At 40.9% G+C, this 22,293-nt stretch overlaps 2 protein-coding genes across 4 annotated transcripts; one reads left to right on the forward strand and one right to left on the reverse strand.

Annotated features, from left to right (window-relative positions):
• Window positions 1-11: 11 nt before the first annotated feature.
• Window positions 12-2,965, forward strand: LOC134185493 (inactive tyrosine-protein kinase transmembrane receptor ROR1-like). Its single transcript, XM_062653293.1, has 3 exons — window positions 12-109; window positions 363-1,264; window positions 2,232-2,965. Exons 2-3 carry the CDS (start codon window positions 392-394, stop codon window positions 2,679-2,681), a joined length of 1,323 nt encoding a protein of 440 aa, XP_062509277.1. The 5' UTR covers window positions 12-109; window positions 363-391; the 3' UTR covers window positions 2,682-2,965.
• On the reverse strand, window positions 2,883-22,178 carry LOC134185492 (cyclin-G-associated kinase-like). Of its 3 annotated transcripts, none has more exons than XM_062653291.1 (23): window positions 22,030-22,178; window positions 21,906-21,967; window positions 21,774-21,830; window positions 21,604-21,718; window positions 18,951-19,084; window positions 18,769-18,894; window positions 17,898-17,987; window positions 17,585-17,827; window positions 16,453-16,607; window positions 16,341-16,390; window positions 16,129-16,277; window positions 15,826-15,954; window positions 15,627-15,772; window positions 15,459-15,572; window positions 15,315-15,401; window positions 13,213-13,330; window positions 13,074-13,156; window positions 11,447-11,640; window positions 3,637-5,028; window positions 3,421-3,572; window positions 3,218-3,346; window positions 3,106-3,153; window positions 2,883-3,046 (listed from the first exon to the last, which is right to left on the reverse strand). In XM_062653291.1, the coding sequence occupies exons 1-23, from the start codon at window positions 22,157-22,159 to the stop codon at window positions 2,945-2,947; spliced, it is 4,005 nt and encodes a 1,334-aa protein (XP_062509275.1). In that variant the 5' UTR covers window positions 22,160-22,178; the 3' UTR covers window positions 2,883-2,944. The 3 variants fall into 3 exon arrangements, with proteins under 3 accessions (XP_062509275.1, XP_062509274.1, XP_062509276.1); XM_062653290.1 differs by having other exon boundaries at window positions 18,751-18,894; XM_062653292.1 differs by lacking the exons at window positions 21,604-21,718; window positions 21,774-21,830; window positions 21,906-21,967; window positions 22,030-22,178 and adding an exon at window positions 19,872-20,129 and having other exon boundaries at window positions 18,751-18,894.
• Window positions 22,179-22,293: the final 115 nt, after the last annotated feature.

Here is a 22,293-nt window from a genome sequence, read left to right on the forward strand (position 1 = left end):
TAGCCAGTACAACTAGAACAAAAACGAGGAAGGTGTCGTCCATCTTACACAGCAAGAAGCAAGGTCACGTTTGATTGTTTGCGCGGTATCCTTGACCGTACTGTAGCAGGTAAGAATGAATATAACATTAAATATTTCGCTTCAAATAGTGTTCCGCGTTTGTTGAAGCTGACCTTCACGACTTTCTCACGCAATATGCACGCTCACTATGCCTATTTCGTCGCTAACTATTTTTTATCGCTTTTGATTGATTATCCCCAAGTTTCATGACAGAAACGCCCTCATTTTCTATAAAACGCTATAATTTTTTCTTGCACTCAAATCTTGCACGCTCAAAGTTGAAGTGTAATTTGTCATTGCAGATCACACCAATATCTACCACTAATGCGTGATGTCCTCCCCATCACAGGCAGGAGGTGGCATCTACGCCCATAACTGTAGTCAAACAAGGGATCCGCCACTTGTTAAGGAAGAGGTCCTTGATACCTCTGATGATTTTCTCATCTACTCTGGGGTCGCATTTGGCGGATGCATACTCCTGGTCCTGGTTTTCGTTCTGCTACGTCGATGCTGCTCGAGACGCCATCTTATTCAAGACTCGAGCTATCCTGGAAGAAGCCACCATCATCGAAGAAGCCGTCGAGACAAAAGCCTGGATTCTTCCTATGATACAATAGCTTTAGAGCTGAAAGAGATGGCAACTTTGCCACATGCCACGACAGAACCAGTGGGCGTTTTCAGGAATCCAGTGTATGTGTCCATGGAGACGCAACTCAAATCCATGGAATTTCCACGTACCAGACTCTGTTTCACTGCAGAGAAAGGCAAAGGTACGTTCGGAAAAATATACAAAGGTGAAGCATCTTCGATCAAGCAAGATGAATTGACCACAACTGTTTACGTCAAAACTCTTGGCAACTCCCATGATGACAGGATAATAAAGGACTTTGAAAGTGAGATGATGATGGCTGCTCAATTTCATCATCCCAATATAATTCAACTTCTCGGTGTATCAACTGTTGAAGAACCTCAGTGTCTAATCTATGAATGCATGGAATATGGGTCACTGAAAGAGTTTCTTCAGCATGTCAGCCAGGGTTTTCAAGTGAAGGATGCCGATGCATCCAGTGTAGAGCTCGATCAGCGAAAACACATGGTCAATGATCAAGATTTGGCTAGAATGGCTGCACAGGTTGCTTTGGCCCTTGACTACTTGGCTAAACACAACTTTGTCCATTCAGATGTAGCAGCGCGAAATTGTCAGGTAGGAGGATACTCATCCAAGTTTTAAAAAGCTGAAAATAAATGGAAAACAGACAAAACACCCACAGAACAGACACACAGACATATAAACAAACAACAAGCACAGAAGTACACTTTGAAGTGTGGTTAACTGACTGTAGGCTAGCAGACAACACAAGTAGACAGACAGACAGACAGACAGACAGACAGACAGAGAATTCTATATTTTACTCAAACTGTAAAAGTACAATAAGACATATTAAAACCAAAGTAAGTAGTTGTAATGATTAATTGATATAAGTGGTGCTGGGTGTCCTGATTAATTGGTGTCAGTGGTGCTGGATGTCCACATCTATTTGCGTTGACCCAGCAGACAGAAGTAGATGAGAAGGGTCAGGCTCCACGTGTACGTCATTATAACAGCCACAGTACAAAGTCCACTAATTACTAGTGGTTGCAGAAAACTTTGATATGCAGAGTTCCTCCGGCTAGATTTATGTCAACCATTTGCACTGATAGAAGAGGGAGGTTCTGCGATTTTGAATCGAAATGATATCAAGATGATCTCTCCAGACCATGGTGTAGCAAAGTTACAATGAATTTACAATCGTCCAGGTCAACGCGAATAGAGAGTAGTCATTACAACTCAGCCTTAAGAACAAACAGACAGACATACAGATAGACAGATAGAAAAACAGACAGAGAAACAGACAAACACAGACAGACACACAGATAGACACGAGACAGACATAGACAAAGACATACTATGATAGAGACAGACAGACAGACAGACAGACTTCCAAATCTTCCTTGCCTCTTTCTTTTCACTCACAGGCTTAATTAACTAACAAACAGACAGATACACAGACGTAAGTCCTTCACTACTACTATGGCATTGCAGATTTGATAAATGCCTTTCAAATGGAAAATAACAGATACACTGATCAAGACTAATCACTCATCCAATAATCATCTTTTCTGTGATATAGGTAGGCAGTTGCCTGAAAGTCAAACTAAGTGAATTTGGTCTCAACAAAGACATCAACAGCCAAGACTACTATCACGTTGGAACCAAACTTGATATCCTCTTGCCAGTGCGTTGGATGTCACCAGAAGCAATAAAACAACGAATTTTCACAGTTCAGAATGACATCTGGTCATTCGGCGTTCTCATGTGGGAAATGTTCACGTTTGGCAGACGACCCTACGGAGGCAAGACAAACAGTGAAGCAATCAGTGCCATCTTAAAACAGCAACATCTACCCTACCCCGATGATTGCCCCATAGAAATGTACAAATTGATGTTGGAATGCTGGAACATCAATCAGTACAAACGACCTCGATATACCGACCTGTATCAGAGCCTGGAGAGCTGGGTGAGAGCTCTGAGAGATGCCGACGATGTGAGCCTCAGCAGCATGTCAAGCGTTGCTCTTTAGTCAAGCTCCCTAGAGACACACACAACATTATGTCATCACGTCCAGCAGTCAAGTTATTACAAGTCATCGTACCTTTGTCTGTCTGTAATGACGATAAAACATATTTTCACCATTTGCAATGTCGTGTTCGTAAAATTTAATACAAATACAAGCTGCAACTCTATTAGATATAAATAGCTAGAGCTCCATACACACCACCTTAAATGAATAACTGTTGCTCAAACAGTAAGTTCGCAAAAATGTACAAACTAAACTTTTTGAAATCAATACAAAGGTCTAGCACCACTTTGTTCAAACGCTGTGTATGCTTCATTTAAAGCCACAAATATAGCGCGTGCTAATGTTTCCTGTGGTTGGCCTGTAAGCTACAGAACACATTACATTACCATATACATGATGCAATCAATACCTCTTCTTGTAGTACCTTGTCAGGATGAACACATAAGCAAGCTTTCTTGTAAACACGCTTAACCTTCAATAAAAAGTCCCTTGTAGCTAATTCACACATTTCTGTATGTATACATGCATGTGCAAACCTGATCAGGTTGAACTAATTCGTGCATTCCTATTTCTGTCCATCGACTGGATCCTTCCCACAGCACTGCATGAAGAGAGCTTAGAAGAGCTCGAATATTCTTCTCTTTGCCAGCAGTCCAACGAGAAACCTAAAACGAAACCATAAAAAGACAGAAGCAAAGTTGGCATGATACAAAACGTAGCCTACAATCTTGTAAAATACCTTGAGCTTGTCAGGATCTGACTCGCTAGCATCATCCTCGTTCTTACCACGAATTGCATTGAGAGAAGTTGGTTCTTTCAGACGTGAAGGTGCGAACCCTTGAGATCCTAAGATATCACCGAATGCATTCTCTTGAACAGCTGGACCGAGACCTACAGCAAACATCAACTTAAATGTCTTCACTAAAAAATTGATCAGACAAATTGTGAAAGATACCGAATGGCTTTCGCGGTCCTCGCTCTTCCCTGTGACCAATAACACTCTTGTATGATCCCTTGCTCTGTTGTTGAGAATTGTTCGGTTTCTGTGCTGTCTGCTGAAATCCAGCTGCCGTGTACTGTGCTCTTGGAGTCATAGCAGATTTCACCAGTTTTTGCGAAGAAGAGAAAGCTTTTGATTGCCCCACAGTTTGCTGCTCTTTAATAGGTGTCAGATTGACAAATTCTGCAAATGGATCACCAGGACCTGCACCTGTTGGACTACCAGCTGAAGATGATGGTGCTGATGAGCTCATCTTTCCTTTGGTTGTAGCATTTGAGAGTCTTGGTAAACAGGTGGGGAATGGAGCAGAAAAATGATTAGGAACTGACGGCTGATTAATTCCAGACGATTTCGAGAATGACGTGATGTCAGGAACACTTTGATGTCGACTTTGAGACAAGTTAAGCCCACTTCTGATACCAGATGGCTGTTGTTGAAGAAAACTGCTTCCGAACGGTTGCAAAGACGCATGTGACTGACTTACATTTAAAGACGGCTGTGTGTGACCACTAAGAAGACTCATATCTGACATCCATTGAGACTCATTCGAAGCTGGTGGCCCAAAGGGATCAAAGCCAGTTGAATGAACACCATCAAGGCTTCCTTGTTGAGATGCCGAAAACGAAGAAAACCCTAGTCCAAGAAGATCGAGTTCTCCCTGGGGATGTCCTGATTGTGGCTGATTTGAATGAGTAGACTCCGGAACCACATTCAGAGGACTAGCTGTCATCTGTCTACTACCGGGAGCCGACGATGAATGCGCAAACTCACTCCCTGGCCAATTAGCACTACTGGCACCAAAAAGATCAACAGTTGCTGACTCCTGAACGTTTCTAGACATTAGACTGGAATCGGATGCTGAGTGTTTGATGCTAGATCCAACAGAATATGGAACTGAAGTCTCACCAAAGTCAAGAAGCACTGATGATGGTTGTTGTTGTTGTTGAACTACCGAAGTAGCCTGTTGCATTTCACTAAAAAACTGGTTGTCGTCTTCAAGACCTACCAGCAACTGTTCAGGTGATGGCTGTGGTACTTGTTCGGCATTCCCTTGAAACAAACTGCGTTCAACTGTCTCAGTTGCAGTGAATGCATTTGGGAAACCTCCTGCCTCCTCTGACACTCCTGTGTCATCATCGACATTCCAATCGTCTCCTAACAAGTTTGCTTCAGCAGGATCTGTAACTACTTCAACTTGATTTCCACCTGCCTGCCAGTCTAAAGTAGCAAAAAAGACATCTTTGCCAACAGGCTGACTTGCCTTTACAACTCGATCTACAAGAGGAGAATCCTTGAATTCTTGTTGCTGATTACCAGACAATGTTTTTCTGGTACGATCCAAGTGTCCTATCAACAAGAGCATACTCTTAACACCACAGCACAAGCCATGGAATCTCTTACTCTCACAAGAAATGTATTTCTTACAACGTTTTCTATCAGTCCTATTTCTAGCACATCCAAAAACTTAACTCGAAAATGCTCAATTATAGATTGCTGCACTATGTGACATGCTATAATCAGAACTTTCAGTTTCATAGCTACTTGCATCAAACAGATACTAACAACAGCCAGCAAACAAAAGTTTTGTGAAATGGACTCTACATAAATTTACTACGTTCATTAACAACATATGCATGAATTGCCCACGCTGTTTCAGAAGCTCGAATAAGACCCAGTAGTCGAACATTTTCCAAAAAGTCGGTATTTGTCTGAACAGATTTTTGTTAAAACAAACCATGAAAGAACATCAGACGGTGGCATATGCAAGCGTGTGCACAATGCACAACAAACACACACACAAACACACACACACACACACACACACACACACACACACACACACACACGAGCTGTGACTTTATAACCACACTGTATATTGAATAAACCCAAAAATGGCACAGTGCAACAAACATTAACAACATGCCACATGTATTCACGTTCTTCATGATAACACAAAATCTTAATCATTCTAAAATGCACAGTAAATTCTCAATACCAGGTCATCATCAACACATCAAATCCTCAGCATCACCACTCTTAGTCTTGCGTGGCCAGACCCCTTTCCGCCACGTCATACTTCCAGACGAAAATGGGTCTGGTGAACAGCTTTTGATGTCACTGTGTGCAGCGTAGCCAGAAATCGGCTATCTAAAGACCGGATTTGGTTTCTTAATTAAATGCTTCACTAAAGATCAGACTAGTATGCACGCAGTGCAATCCTATCTCGATTAGCTTCTCTTGTACACCTCAAAGACTACAGGTAGAGTCGTTGCTGTTTGTGAAATCTGCTTGTCTACAACAGCAATTAAACGTGGCCATGAGAATGTTGACGTCGACAAGCTTCCATCTCCTAGGCAATTTGTCATATGATCGACGTCGTACATACATGTAGCGTTGTGCACTTGTGTCACAACAGAGACTGATTGCGAATGTATTGGATAGATGCGAACGTACTCAATGTTGTAAAGCAATGCACAAAACACATGAGATGATTACCCTAACACAGAAAAATGACTCATCTTGTTCGATGACATCAGCTCCAAGTCCTTTCAGATATCGCTCACTATGGACTGTCCGCAGTTGCTTTCAGGGTTGTCCCCAGCATACAAAAGGCATGGCGCTCCGCCGTGCCTTGGCTCCCGCTTGGTACAGGCCCGCCGTGCTTTACTGAGCAGGCAGTGGCTACTCTAGAGTCCCTTCACACATTTTGCATGGTGTGGGAAAATGTGTAGATCTCGGGATTCTAAGCACGTACAAGTATGTACGGAAAGCAGGTGGAGACAACCGGTTAATAAAGATGGGATATGTCATGTAATGTAATTATGATTATTTAACCCCAAAACTGACAAGTTCCGCATTGTGATGTGTAAAATGCCGTCCTAGACCCGCCTCGTTTTGACATAAGCAGATAAGCTAAATGTTTAATTGCATTCTTTTAGAATCACCATACACTAATTTAATTAGCTGTCTCTGCAACAGTTGTTCTCTGAGTCTACTGTTCTCTTGTGTAGCTATGAAGACAACAAACTTTGTATTTTAAAAATTTGCAAAGTTGTTTGAGGCAAGCAACTAATTCTTTGCATATTATTTTAGTTCGTTGCCTAGAGGGCCTGGGATGTTCGGTGTGATGGTAAGACCAATTAGGGGGATGACTGCCATATGGTATGAACTTGATTGCAATACAAGTACTCAAAAAGCAACAGTGGTTGTCATGCACCGCCCACAATTGCGTCGTTAGCAACTGCAGTTTCCCCTCTAGCATCACTAAACGTTTTTGATTTGGGGTGTAGCTACTGCAGAATATTAGACGGCTTTAGAGAACTAACAATGAACAGGTTAACAATAGAAATAAATGAGGAAGACTTGTCATAACTGCTACAAGATTCTCCATAGAGACCGAAAAATGATAACAATGACTAGCACAACAAGCTTGATTCTTGTTGCTATTTTGTTGGAAGCATAGGTGTGTCATTGTAGCGGAGTAGGCAGCGGTCTGTAGATATGTTGCTCCTCCCAATCACGTGTTCTCGACTGATTATGCGAATCAAATATCTATTGCTCAAGCTCTGAAAATTTCTCACAGGCTTTAGCAGACTTTTTAGTTTAACGCGTATTCCAAGTTGTGATATACTGCAATGTGTGAGTCATACTAATCCTTGACCTAAAACCCCTCCTCTTTTTAGCACAATGATTGTGGTAAGTCATTGTGAGAATGTGCACAGGCTAGATTAGTTTGGCGAAAATGAGAGCTCCATTACTGAAAGACAACGTAGCTGCCAGTCTACTTCCCCATGATGCTCCATCAGAGTTAATTCCCGTTCGTGTCAGTGGGGATGGCAACTGCCTCTTTCATGCCTTGAAAGTGGCATTGGCTGCAACTGAAAAATGTTTGCAAGTGCCAACGGTTAGTGATCTTTGAAGAAACTGCACCGACGAACTGGAAAAGAACGGAGCAATTTACGCAGCCCTTATTGTAAGGCAAGCCCATAGTGTCAGAGATGGTGACACGTTGCATCCAGGATCATTAGTTAGTACAGTCATGTCTACAGAATGCTGCTTTGACAGCTTTAACAAGTGTAGTGGTAAAAAAGCGTACTGCTGTAAACTTTAAAAGGTGTTTTTTTCTTTTAACAGGTAATGGCATCTGATTCCCGGTAGAAATTGTCCAAAAGCTTTGCAACAAATGAGAACAAAATAAGTTTTAGGTTTGGTACACATCAGTGGAACACTGGGTCTATATATACTATCTCTAATAAGACTGTCAAGCAAGTTTGAATGGCTTCTAGACTAAAATGCGTTACGTTAAAAATTGTGCGGGGGCGTGGTCATGAGAATTTCCGCCATGCCTTACAAAAATCCTAGAGACAACCCTGGCTTTTGACATAAAACAGCAACACAGCATCGAGTACGTTCACATTCAGTCTCCATTGTGACACGAGTGCATAACGCTAGACGTACGACGTCGATTATGGCTGCATGAAATAGAAGCCTGTCGACGTCAACGTTACCACGACCACAATTAATTACTGCTGTAAACATACAGATTTCACAAACAGTAACAACTCTAGCTGCAGTCTTCAACTTGTTCTCTACGAAACAGAGAAGCTATAAGTGAGATAGGATTGCACTGCCTGCCTACTTGTACAGTACCAGTCTGGTCTTTAGTGAAGCATTTAAAGGGGAAATTGCACATTGCACGCAAAAACAAGTTGCTCTTGAAAAAGCCTTGCTTTCAACAAGTTCAAAGGTACCCTAGTCGCTAGCCAAAGCGACTCTGCAAAGAAGAAATCGCGTTTCGAATGCTCCCAGACAAAGAAGGTGCCCGAGGCATAACATCACTGGAGGTCGACCTGAATCGTTTTGAATTGGAAAAATCTCGATTAGTGCAACGTGACTCTCTACATCAAATCACTTGATTGGAGACAACAATTGAACATTCACCTTCACTGTGCAGTAGGTGCAGCTTCGTAGCAATGAGAGAAAAACGCTGGAAGCATTCGTTATGACTTCTCTTGCCCGTAGGTCTGGAACCTTGAGGCTACATCGCATCAACTTCCGCTTTGACATGTAGTGCTGTAATAAGACTGAAATAGGTAGGAAACTATAACGCTCTTACATCTGTCATAACCCTAACCCTAACCAGCTATCCAACTGAAAATGACCTACGCTGACTCTGAAATGTGGTCCGACTGCCCCCCTATTAGCCTCAAACGCAAAATCCACTATCTCAACCGCAATCGATCAAATGGAAATCTACACAGACTTCTTTCTCCGTTCCCGGCATGTTTACGACAAACTTTACAAGTAAAAGGCATTACTAATGAACATTAGATATCTCAAATCAGAGTTAAAAAACTTCAGATCGACTAGAAAGGTCGTAAACTAAGAGAACATGGCAACGCAGAAGTTGATGAAGTGTTTCCTCGGAGTTCCAGACCTACGCGCATGAGAAGTCATAACGAATGCCTCCAGCATTTCTCTCTCATCACTACAAAACTACACCTACCTCACAGTGAAGGTGACTGTTCAAGTGTTGTCTCCAATCAGGTGATTTGATGTAGAAAGCAGCGTCGTGCTATTCGAGATTTTTCCAATACAAAACTATCCAGGACAACCTCCAGTGACGTCATACCTTGCGCGCATCGTCGTCTGGGAGCGTTTGAAATGCGATTTCTCCTTTACGCAGTCACTTTGGTTGGCGACTAGGGTACCGTTGAACTTCTCAAAGACAAGACTATTTTAAAAAGCAACTTGTTTTTGTGTGCGAGTTCCACTTTAAAGGAACACTTCACCGATTGACGCACGCCCAGTAGACGTTAACGTACGTTAAGACCTTGGGCTGCAGACCAAACGCTTGCTGTGTTGCATGGTGCATTGTTTGGTCATGCTTTCCAAGGACAACTGGAGCACACAAGAGACGGGTCTAGACGTTTCAGGCAACTCTGACAGTGAAATAGAACAAGATACAGTTCATAAGCGACTCAGTCATTTATACGTTGTAGATTCCACATGATTGCCTTGAACGACTTGCAATTGCTCAATCTTTTGCACTTTCCTCCATGTTTCTTTCTATGAATGGAGACCATACTAACAGTACAAAAGGGCTTGTGGGATGCAAAAACACACGGAAACATGCGTCACCGCACATAATCACGTGACACAAAGTGCCTTCATCCTACAGCCGAATCATCGCCATATGTGTGCTTTTCGCCGTCAATTGAAGGTGAGTCAGTGATGTTAAAGCACATTTTACTTTCGCCTAAGCAAATATCAATGTCTAGACAAAGCAGTAAAACAAAACCTACACTTAGTGGATGTTATTTGGAAAACTGCCTCATATAATTTTGTTTTCTAACCTTACAATAATGCTCCACTATCAAGTTTGCAATAGTGCCAAACTTCCCAACTTGATGTGCAAACCGGTGAAGTGTTCATTTAAGAAACCAAATCTGGTCTTTAGATAGCCGATTTCTGGCTACGCAGCACACAGCAACATCAAAGGCTGTTCACCAGACCCATTTTTGTCCAAAAGTATGACGTGACAGAAAGGGGTCTGGCTACTCAAGACTACACCATACTATTTAAAACTCAATAAAAACTATCTGACAATACATCCTTCATACAACGTGTGTAACATGCTTACTTAAAAGCAACCAGATGCATATACTACTATCATGCTGTCTGAACAAACCCGAGCTTATTTCCATTTAACAAACTTTTGTTTACCTAATTGCCCACAAAGGGTTGACTAGCATGTTCAATGACACCAACTTAGAGTGAGTGTTAGCCTTCTGCATTAGGTTACCCTGGTAATGCTTTGTCTTAAATATAGTTCAGTAACATGAACCTCTCTTTTTGACTTCATTCATACTTCATACTATATTAACAGCTGTCAACTTGCCAGCGTCATTTGATCTATTTATATCGTCCTAAAACATTTTTTCTGAGATGTGTCATGCTGGCGTCATTATTGATAAGGCAAACTGTTGCAATACATTGCTGCAATGAAAGTGCAAGCAACAACTCTTTGACTTCCTTAGTTTGCCCTTTTTGTACCTGTTTCCCATAGAAAGCAAGGGTCTTTAGGCTTCTTTCTTATTACAAATTTCAGGAAGTCAAGCCAAACACAAACAAAAGCATTTGATATTAATAGACAAACAAATTAACTTCTGAAATTTCATTCTTGGAGATAAAGTCTAAGACCATTCCAAAATTCATTGTATCAATAAGTGCAGTAATAAGTCTAAATGAATTCTAAGAAAACTTTAGAAAACTTCTCAACATTGCCATGCAATCTCATTACATGAAAGTCCCTGTCTGAATGTATTGCACCACCTACTCCCTGTCTGAATGTATTGCACCACCCAGATTACAAGTCAGCAACTTTTTATCAAATGAGATCACAACCTTTATTTAACATATGTAAACTATTGAGCAACATCAGGTACCAAACTATAGACAAGAAATGTTCCCTTATTAAACAAACAAATTAACAATGGCCATATGTTTCCTGCTTGTGACATTCTAGATGAAGCCACATTTAGAAAACCCAGCATCACTGTGTATGACATTATCCACTTCACTGTTTCTGTATCTACCATTCCTACCTACTTTTGTTAGAAACACTTTCCATATAAGAAAATTCTACCTAACTTATCAGTTATCTATTACTAAATGGTACTACACCAATGTGGAGTTCACATTTTAATACAAACCTCCAGGCAAAACCAAAGCATACCTACGCTACTGTGTACACTGTACATACCATAAACCTCCAAGGCCTTCTGCTGTTCGCTCACAGTTGAAAAGCATGGCAAAGGTGTTGTTGTCTCTCGCGGTAGATTATCCCACACACGAGCACTTTGTTGTGCTTCGGCATGCAGAAACTGAACATCAAAAATCACTTGAAATGGATCTGGAAACTTTGAATCATTGCGGAGAGCTCCATCCAGCTTATCCCTGTCCACAGCAAACACTTTTAGAGACAAAATGAAGGAAGGCAGCACTAGAAATGAGTAGCCGCAAGGTACAGTACCAGCCAAAGCAGCTTTCTTTAAGTAAATTTGACCTGAAGGTTTAAACCAGTGTGTATGAAACACATTAGCATGCTGCAGCTTCTCGCCAAACGTGGACAAGTCACCACAAGATAGTAAAGTAGATAGTAATGACCCAGAACAAGCCACATGAAACATGAAATTAGAAATAATAACGAGACATTAAAAAATTTGGTCACTTCACATAAATTGCAAGTGTAACAAAGAACATGCTTTGCAACCCCCCTCCCCACCTCCCTCTGAAAAGAATTTCGGAAAACATGTTGATAAGTGGGGTGGTCATTGCTTATACATGTATAAAGTGATTTCCCTGTAAGCTTGAGGTCGCATCGTTTCAATTTCTGTCCAAAAGCAGTCTGATGTTTGAAGTTGGTAGCAAGATTTCTAGGTTAGTCTGGCGTAGCCAGACCCCTTTCCGCTGCGTCATACTTCCAGGCGAAAATGGTTACATACATGTTGTACACATCAGGGGCATCTTTGGGTTGCTTCTTTCCTCTGTACACACACAAAAAAGATTCTGCTGTTGTTTGCCTCTTTGGCTGTACTGAGCTTTTCACAAAGCATCTTACCGTCACTGTTGCCCAATAAACTTAAACATTGATAAAATGATCATACAAAACCCAGGTGACTTGTATGCTAAAGTTAATGCCATTTGATAAATAGCACGTCTTTACTGATAAAAAGACTCAGCCCTTCCGGATAGTTGTCATATTTTTCATAAAAAACCCGTTGGCAGCTCAAACTCTCCCCTAGTGTTCACTTGGTATGCTTGTGAAACTAATACTAGCTTTACACTAGACGATTTGACTCAAGCCAAACTGGCCTGTGCTAATTTGGCCCCGTGTAAACAATGTTGGCTCAAGCTAAGTGCATTAGCCAGTGCTACATTAGTTCTATCTAAACCATAGGGCCAGACTCGAGCTAAACCTAACCACGTGTTACATATTTTCGTGTTACTGGGCAACAATACATATAGTATATTTCACTCTGTGTATTCCCGTATTCACAACCTTGAAGACCTTCATTAACATGTCAAAGAATCTCTTAGAAAAGTTTTGCGCCGGAATCGACGAAATAAGATTAGAAGCAAAACCAGTAACGTCTTCATCATGCGCTTGCGCAAAGCATGCCAAACACACCACCACACCCAGTTAGCCCGAATAGTCTAAACACCCCACCAATTATGCCAAATTAGCACGGGCCAGGCTCTAGCCAAATCGTCTAGTGTAAAGCTGGTATACGAAAAATTGCGAATGACCCCTATCTATCTACCTCATACTCAACCCAGAATAAGAAACACATGTAAATGCAACTTTACAGCTCAAAAGATGTATTTACTTTGTCAGAGTAATTTGTGTTGTATGACTATCGACAAAGCCGGTGTGAAATTGAAACTGGAACATCTTCACAGCTGTAGTTCCCTACCATTGACAAAAATGCTCACAACTGGAAAAATAAGAGACCAGATTGCCTGTACTTTGTGAATCACTCTAGCTCCTGGCATTCCACGTACGTGATGAACAATGATAATGACATCGCCACATACAACAGCATCCACTGGAATCTGAATGACTCCATCCTCTACAGTATAACTCCTAAAAACCAACACCACACCTTCAATTACAAACACCAAAATAAAGACTATACAAACATTTCAAAGTAAATAAAGTATACTGTAATTTGCATAGTTCAAAATAAGTCCAGCAAGAGATGCAAGAGTATGTATGATTCTATGGTCCCCAGACAGGTAGCACAGCCCTGTGCCATTTTAATTAAACACTTCAACCACCGCTGTTGTCTTGATATCACAAAAAATGTTCAATTTCCAGTGTACAATATGCGTGTAGATCTAGAACAGCAAAATATGCCCACAGCACAATCATAATACATAAATCTTGCCACCTTCGACAGACAGCCAAACTGTCCATTAAGTGGTTATATCAAAGTTACGTCACACTAGTACCATCACTCTTGCTGTAGAATTGTTGAGCTCTTGAAATAGAGGTGATGATAATGACGACGACGATGATGATGCTTCTCCTTCGTGTACGAAGATAAGCATGATCATCACTGGTTGTCTTGTTCAATCTGTGAGCTCAAAGATGACCGTAGATGCCGATCTGAGCCCAAAATACGATTGACAAAGCATGAATGTGGTTGAACTGTCCAAGTAAATAAGGGAGACAGTCTTTGCTGCCGCTTTGCCACTCACTCCTTACTGAAGGACTTGGAGGTGAACGCAAGAGTAGGAGAGTAAGACTGAACAATTTGCACAAGTCTTCCTCCTCACTTCAATCCAATCTACATTTTAGCACAAGTCACTCTCCTTATCTGTGCCCATAAACAAGATACTGTTGAGATAACTAGAAATGGAAAGAATGCAATGGATAGCCAGAGTGTCATTTCTGTTTCACAAAAGCCCTCTGCATTCCACAGAGCATCACCGGTAAATGCCTCCTTGTTGTCTGTTGATCCTACTTGTGCATTTCTTCCACACAGTTCACCAGATCCGAGCTTCACATGATTACACAAAAGCGCCATGTCATTGACAATTTATGACCCATTGACTAGCCTTACCCGGTCTAAGCTGCTGGTCGAAGTGGTTTGGCAAGGCATGGCTGCCGTGGCATGCTAAGCCACAGGTGACAGTCTGACTGTCTCCCACAAATACTACACCTCCCTGACACCTCGACACCACAAATAGGAGCAAACTAATAATAAGCCAGGGGTGGTTGTGGTTGTGTGGTGTGTGTGTGTGTGTGTGTGTGTGTGTGTGTGTGTGTGTGTGTGTGTGTGTGTGTGTGTGTGTGTGTGTGTGTGTGTGTGTGTGTGTGTGTGTGTGTGTCACTGTGTGGACAGAATAGGACAAGTACGTTTCTGTAGCTCTACGTAACTCCTACACTAGTACCAGTTGTAAAACGTGTTTTGATTTCCACAAATTTCTATCATCCGCATGAAACTTAAAAAACAGCACACAAAATAGTAATGCCATAATTCTATGCGCAGAATTTTTTATTTATGCTATTTATGCAAGTAGTCACTAAAGATGCATATTTTTGTATTAAACCTGTAGTGAGTTGAGTTGTAAATTGATCACATCTGCACATGACCAAGTTCATCACTCTTCCTCTGAAACTACGCAAAATGGATTTAAACAGCAGCAATCACAAGTGCTGTTTTGAACGAAGTTGAATTTGTAGCAACGAAGTCTGGTGAACATCCATCAACTCGATGATGAGTTACTAGAATGATGATAGCTGAAGGACAACATTAACTTTTACGTGGATTCTGTACTTTTACATATACATGTCATGTACATTGTACACTTAACCCTGTGATAACCTCGTACTATGACAATATTACTGTAGATCAAAATACATATATAAATAATGCATAATTCTTCCAAAACCCTAAAATTGGTCAAAACGAATACTTTTTATGAGCACCCTAAACCAGAATCTCATATAACTGCTAAACTGTATAAGTTAATACTTACTCATGTGAAAAAAGAATTATTACATCATACACTGCAGGCTACCTACATTGGTAATTACTGCTTATTGTGCCAACAAGACAAACCTAAGCTGATCCAGTGAAGTCTTCGATACAGATGTAAAAACCCTGCGATCTCTCTCATAAACCTCAACAAAGGGTTTACAGCCGGTCCTATGTACACACAACATTGATTCAAGTCAATGACACTGTTGTCTTAATTTAACTAACTTGTTCAGATTGAACAGTGGAACAGAAGTCAAAGCAATGTAATTCAGCTTCATCTGTTGCAAATGTGGCACGTAAGGAGGGTTAGCCATCAAACGACCCACATAATCAATGTACCTGTCATACAATTCATGTAGCAATACATTCGCAACAACACCAGGCAAGCAATACCGTCTCTGTGAAGCACGAATAATTCCTCTGTATCCGGATGGAAAACGCTTCTCAGCAAACATTCTAAGTGAAGCTTCAGATGTAGAGAACAAGCCACAATAAATTGCATAAGCAGCCACAACAGTTGCCGACGTACTCTTCCCATCCTGCAAACTACATTCAGAGAAATTCTATACGAATGACATCAAACAAATCATACCTCACAGTTGATAACAACAACAGATTTGTTTCTTGGGTCTGATTTTAAATGCGAGTCTACTGCTTTCAGGATGTTCAGCAGGCTTTCCAAATACGGTGCCCTTCTAGAAGGCCACCCGACATGAGACACCTACACATACTCCATTGGTTAGAAAGTCAATGAGAAATGGAATGATGCTACATATATAGTCACTTGACAAGGCGCCCTATATGGGCATGCTGGTATAGCTACTAAACTAGGTCAAGCGATTCTAAGCTCCAGCTATACCTGCATGCACCAAAGAGCACAGTATATGGTACATACCTTGTTGTGGAGTTTCTCTGTCTCGTAAGTCTTCTCAGCCAGATTGTATACAACATACGCTCCAGCATGTTTCGAATCCAGAAATTCCCTCACGTCATCGATGTAGTTGTTCATAGCTGCACCAAACCCTTCATGTGGATACGACATCACTAAGAGTACAACACATACTCATATAGCCATTCACTATTGATGTGAACAAACAAGTGGCATACCAATGATGCGTGACGTAATGTATGAAATATCCAACTCTCCTTTGTAGTAACTGCAAGTAGCATAAACAACAAAAGGTACTACAAACAACATCCCAGGGTGTGCTAAACTTACCCAGCGACTGACTGAACTACCTTGGCTGACGTGTCTTTGATTCCTTTGAGTAAATTACCAGCATGGCTTCGCATTTTTCCAAACAAACTCTGGCTGGTAGAAAATTCAGTACTCGGTACCGAAGATTCAGGCACTGGAGATATTAGAGGCTCGTCCTAACCACATGCAATGTTCACAACACAGAAGCAAAATGTAGACAAAGCTCAGCGCTAGATATAATTCACAACTACCGTAGCGAGTGCTGACAGTGACTGTCACACAAATATAATTCACATACAACAACCTAGTACTGCTACAAATTTAACATGTACTCTTGCATATTCAACAAATTTTGTACAAATGTTACCACCACAGCTGAAACAATTAACCACAATACAAAACAAACTTTCAACAATGGTACCACAAAACCAGAAATTCGTGCAGTGATTTAAATCGTGTGAATCACGCGATAAAAAAAACGTCACCACACGAACTGAAGTCACACTAAGCATGTGCATGTACCTTCTATCTTGCCTCCCAGTTTCGTGTTTATCCGTGTAGGCTATGAGTGTAGTTGAGTACAATGTTTAATGACTTAAGCAAGGCATTTAATGACTCAGTCTGCTGGATAATGCCTGTTGCATAGGTTCGGTCAAGTCACTGAAAAGAGGGAAAAGAAGTTGCTACAAGTGGGCGTGGTTAGTTGTGGTGTACCGGTATACTTGAAACAAACTAAACCACATGACACCTCAAAAGCACTCATTTTGGACAAATTTGCACAATATTCTGTTTGCATGAATTTCTGGTTTTATAGTATGACAAGATGAACAAATAAATGTCGATACTAATTTAACCTACTACAAAGACCTGTGCATTTGCCAGATAACTATGCAGGCATTACAATTACCAATTTCATCACAGAGTGCACAAATCTGTGCTTTTTCCACTTAAAAATTCAGCCTGTTTGCTACTGATGTTCTTATCAGCTGATTTCCATATCAACGAGCTAAATATATAGCAGGCCATAGCAAATTTTGCCATTTGAAATTTAGTAACTTGTGACTGTATATTGCCAACATATTACCACAAATTCAATAACAACCAGCAAAGCATCTAAATCCGAATTCAACAATATTCATCACATTCGACTTACCGATGGTTGGAATAAGTCAACACCAATTCTCTCAGCCACGTCTTCGACTTTCTTGATGACTGTATGGATATCAGGTCGCTGCCGAGGATCCAGAACAAGCATAGATGCGATGACATCATGGAAGACTTTGTATTCCCTATCTTGCTCTGGAAATTTAAACTTGCCATTCAGAATCCTTAGTTTTGATCCATCTTCAAATGGATGCTCACGAAAGCATAGCATAAACAGCAAACATCCCAGTGCCTTCATGTGTAATAAGAAATTGACAAATTGTCATTAGCAAATAATGTAATTTTCTTCCTATAGCACTAACCCAGATGTCAGCTTTTTCTGTGATTGGCCAGTTCAAATATAAGTCTAACATTTCTGGAGTTCTGTACATCGGTGTGGTATATCGTTGCATCTGTGGGAAACACCAGACAGCCTTGAATTCACATTGTTATCGTTACACATTCCAAATGTCTTATGTGTATCAAATACAATCAAGATGTCTGATTACTACAAATTATGTCTCTCTGCTATGCATATGCGTGTATGTGTGTGTGTGTGTGTGTGTGTGTGTGTGTGTGTGTGTGTGTGTGTGTGTGTGTGTGTGTGTGTGTACTTGTGTGTAGAATGTAATCTGTCTGCATAATGCAAAACATTCTTTCCCAAACGATTTAGATAGACCAAATTTAGTTTTAATTAAAGCATAACTTGCTAGATCACTGAGAAATTTTGGTTTCACTACAGGGGTTATTGTTTACTGACACACATCGAACTTCATAAATTTCTCCAACTAGAGCCATTTGACTCAATTCTAGAGGTTCACCATCAGCCCATTACACCATGTCACTTCCTAGATAAGCGGCCATAAATAATTTTCCCCACCAATCGCAGCAATGACTTCCATAGATTTCAACTAGAACAAATATTCCTTCCCACAAGACTTTTTTACCACTTAGGTGGAGAGTTTCAGTACAAAACTATATCTAAAAATTAAAATTACAATATTTGTCTAATAGACACAATCCTAATTTTCTGCAGGCTTTCATCTTGTTTGTCTACCAACCACGCTGTCTGTATCTATTGACATATTTACAATCGAGCTCAGCAACCAACCAAAATATTTGTCTATCACTGTCAACCCAACTGCAATGTGCCCAACATCGATTACAGTGACCAACTTGAAGTTCCATGCATACCAGCTCTTCAGCCAAAGTCCTCTGGCTATGTGTCCACGTCTCATCAGGATAGAGATGGTCTCTTGTAGCACTACCAAAGTCACATAACTTAATCTGACCTTGCGAACCAAGCAACAAATTTTCAACCTTCACAGAAAACACATAGTAGAAACAATGTACATCATCTAGATGCTACTCTAGACCTTCAAATCTCGATGAATAATGGGAGGCTTCTGCTGATGCATGTGAGCCACAGCCTCGCATGTTTGATAAAATACTCTAACAACTTGTTGGCAATTCAATGTCTTAGAATTGAGAATTTGAATCAACTCACCACCTGCCACACAGCAATAGTCATATAGTCGAATTCAAGAGCATCTATCTATAAATTTTAGTATTCATGTTATTTTAGTACAACCAGGTATCTGTTCAAAAATAACCAAAATTTCATGAGTATCAAAATTTCTGGATTTACAGTATACAATATACAGTACTGTATGATGTATGTTATGTTTAATCCACTGCATGCAAAAACGCATTGACATAGACATGAGACAATGGAGTCAACATTGACACCCCGTGTGCTAAAAACTCTTCTCACTTTGAATAACCATCCTGGTCATCGCAACTGTTGAAAAGTCATTAGCATAACATTCACACAAAAAGAGTGAAATGAGTTCCATACGTTTTCTCATCATTTCATACCATGATTACCATATTTTCTAACATTTAACAAATCTAAATGCATAAAATTTCCATAGCTTGACCAGACCCTCATTCAAACTCCCCTTATCATTGTCACATGGAAATATTAGCCAGCCCCTCCCCTTTTCTATTTTTGGTAGGCGGGGAAGGGAGGAGTGCCTACTCCAGACTAACATAGGAAGTGAATAAATTAACTACTGTAAACAAGGTGGGGATACGGACAGCAAAAATGTTAAACATTAGTGCAAGGCAACAGAATGTTAGACACTTGTATACTCTCATTGATGTCTTTAAAAAACAAACAGAACAATTATTCACATAGTATACATAGCATTAGACAATTATCACAAGAGAAATGAAGTTATCTTTGACTGTCAGTAATGTATTTCCTTTTACTCATGCAGGTGACATATACTGACCTACATGGCGAAGCAGCAGAGTAGCATCCGTGGTGGTGACAGAGCCAAGCCACGCGATCTGACAGTTTGCGCATTAAGATAACTGACATTTCAGTTGATTGATGTTCAAACAATCGACATTCTACTGTACTAATCTCTAAGTTCATCATCTGTCTCTTCTTCATGGTCATCTTCTTGATTGTATATAGTGTCAAACTATGTTCATAGTCATAGTCCTTTGCCAGCATCTGTCTTTAATTGCTGCCACTTCCAGCTGAGCCAATTTCTCTGCCATCGTGTATTGTCAACCATTTACATATCGTGTGAGACTATGAAGTCTGTCCCAGCTAACTTCAATTTCCCAGCTACAGTGGTTTACAGTGGGAGAGCATTTTAGATTAAGTCAAAGGGACCTGGTAGCATTATCAACAAAAAGTCTAGAGTACCAAAGGTATGACTTGGTCCATAAGGCATGACTTGGTCTCTAAAGACAAAATAGAAACCAGCGTTTACCATTTAGCATAACATTTAGCAGTTAGGTTTACAGTATTTCCACCTCTGATACCTTCTGGCAGCTATAATTTAAGGGTGTTACAGCCTCTAATCATGTTCTGTTTATTGGTCATTGCCTTTATGTAATATTTAGTACACCAGAAATACCACCATATCTATCTGAAGAGAACAGCACTGACAACACGAGCTTTAGAATGATGTTAGTAGCATGTTGTGGTGACTCTCCTTACGGGAGTTATTGCATTTTTTCTACAATTTTTCTAGGCTTCAAGTTAGCTTGTCTAATACCCCGTTTACACGAGCACTCATAGCGAGCCGACCCGACCTGAGCCACGCCAGCTCAGCATTCTAGCCCGCGTTTACACGACACACTCTGTAGGCGAATCAATGCTTTTAATGGGTGTGTCATTAACGTGCATTAGTTACTTGAGTTGACATAGTTCGCATGCTTATGCTTGTCATGGATAGAAGCCAAGCTGCTCGTGTTTTATCTATATGGCTTTACAACAGCCATATTAAGAAATGTGTAGGACATATACGGGACGTAGGTCTATCGCCAGGCGACTGTTGCAGCTATGAAGTTCAAAACATGTTTCTTGCACATCTTGGTCGCTCCACAATCGGAAAAGACAGAGTCTCCATCTCACTTCACGCAATTTGTACCAAATGAGCATGCACAACTCTTTCTCCAGCAAGCTATGCGTTTACAGGATGTACTTGACGAGTCAGCCCAGGCTGGCCCGGCTCGGTTCACGTTTACACATACAGTAGAAACTGAGCCAGCATGGCCCACTTAGAAGTGCTCTTGTAAACCAGGTATAAGCCTACAGACAGTTACATGATGTTCACACCTCTATTAAACACCTTGCACTAACTATGATTATTCTCAATGGAATTGGGAAAGCCAGGATATGACATGTCACAACATACCTATAATTGAACCACCAGGTCATCCTATCCTCTCTGTCATTCATTTGAACACAACTTGCTATATCTGACAAAAGCAGTCACATGACAGTCAAAGTAGGTGCCAGGTCTCAAACCTACTACTAGAAGCTCGTGTTCTACCCAATTGCATCGAGCTCAATGTAGTGTACACTCAGAGATTCAACACTTCACACCTAGACTTCCACATAAGTGCCTTTACGGTTAAATTATCCTACACTACTGAGTAGATTGTGTGTACACGTGTACTTGGACCACATGATATCGAACCAAGCTACTTTTAGTAATCTAGTACCTTTGCATAACTCTGTCAATATAAGAAACTCGTTAGCACCTCGACCAGGCTGCTCGCCGTTCGCTGACGCCGCAGACACGAACTCAATGATATTGGGATGACCGGAAAGTCGTTTCTATGACATACCATACTCAGTCATACGAATGCACCAATCACGACAAGCCACTCACCAAGAACGCAATTTCTCGCTTTACTTCCTCTACATGGTCGCCGTCTGCGATTATTCTCTGTAACACAATCACGAAGAAAGACGGCAAGGTTGAGACACTTCCGGTGACATGAGTTCGACGGTCAAATCGCACCTTCAGAGCATAATCCTCGCCACTTGCCGTGTCTTGCGCGACGTAAACATAAGCAAATCCACCTTCAAGCCACATATGTAACACCATAAAATTACTCTAGTATTTTCATCATCTTGTGTCTCACCTCCACCGAGAACTTTCTTCACCTTCAGCTCGTAGCGTCCGAGTACGACCGTTTTGCCTACGAACTCGTTTTCAAAATCATGCGGCGAACCGCTGAGATAACTGACAGCTGATTTGAACAAATCCGCCATGATGGCATCGCCTGGTACGAAACCACGTGATCATCGTATCCGGGTGATAGACAAAACCACGTGATGGTTTAAAATATGTCACAGTTTTGACTAGAAAATTCAGTTACTTTTGTAGTGAACAGTGCGTAAATATA

This window comes from Corticium candelabrum, chromosome 10, assembly GCF_963422355.1.
Source record: "Corticium candelabrum chromosome 10, ooCorCand1.1, whole genome shotgun sequence".
Taxonomy (NCBI): Eukaryota; Metazoa; Porifera; class Homoscleromorpha; order Homosclerophorida; family Plakinidae; genus Corticium; species Corticium candelabrum.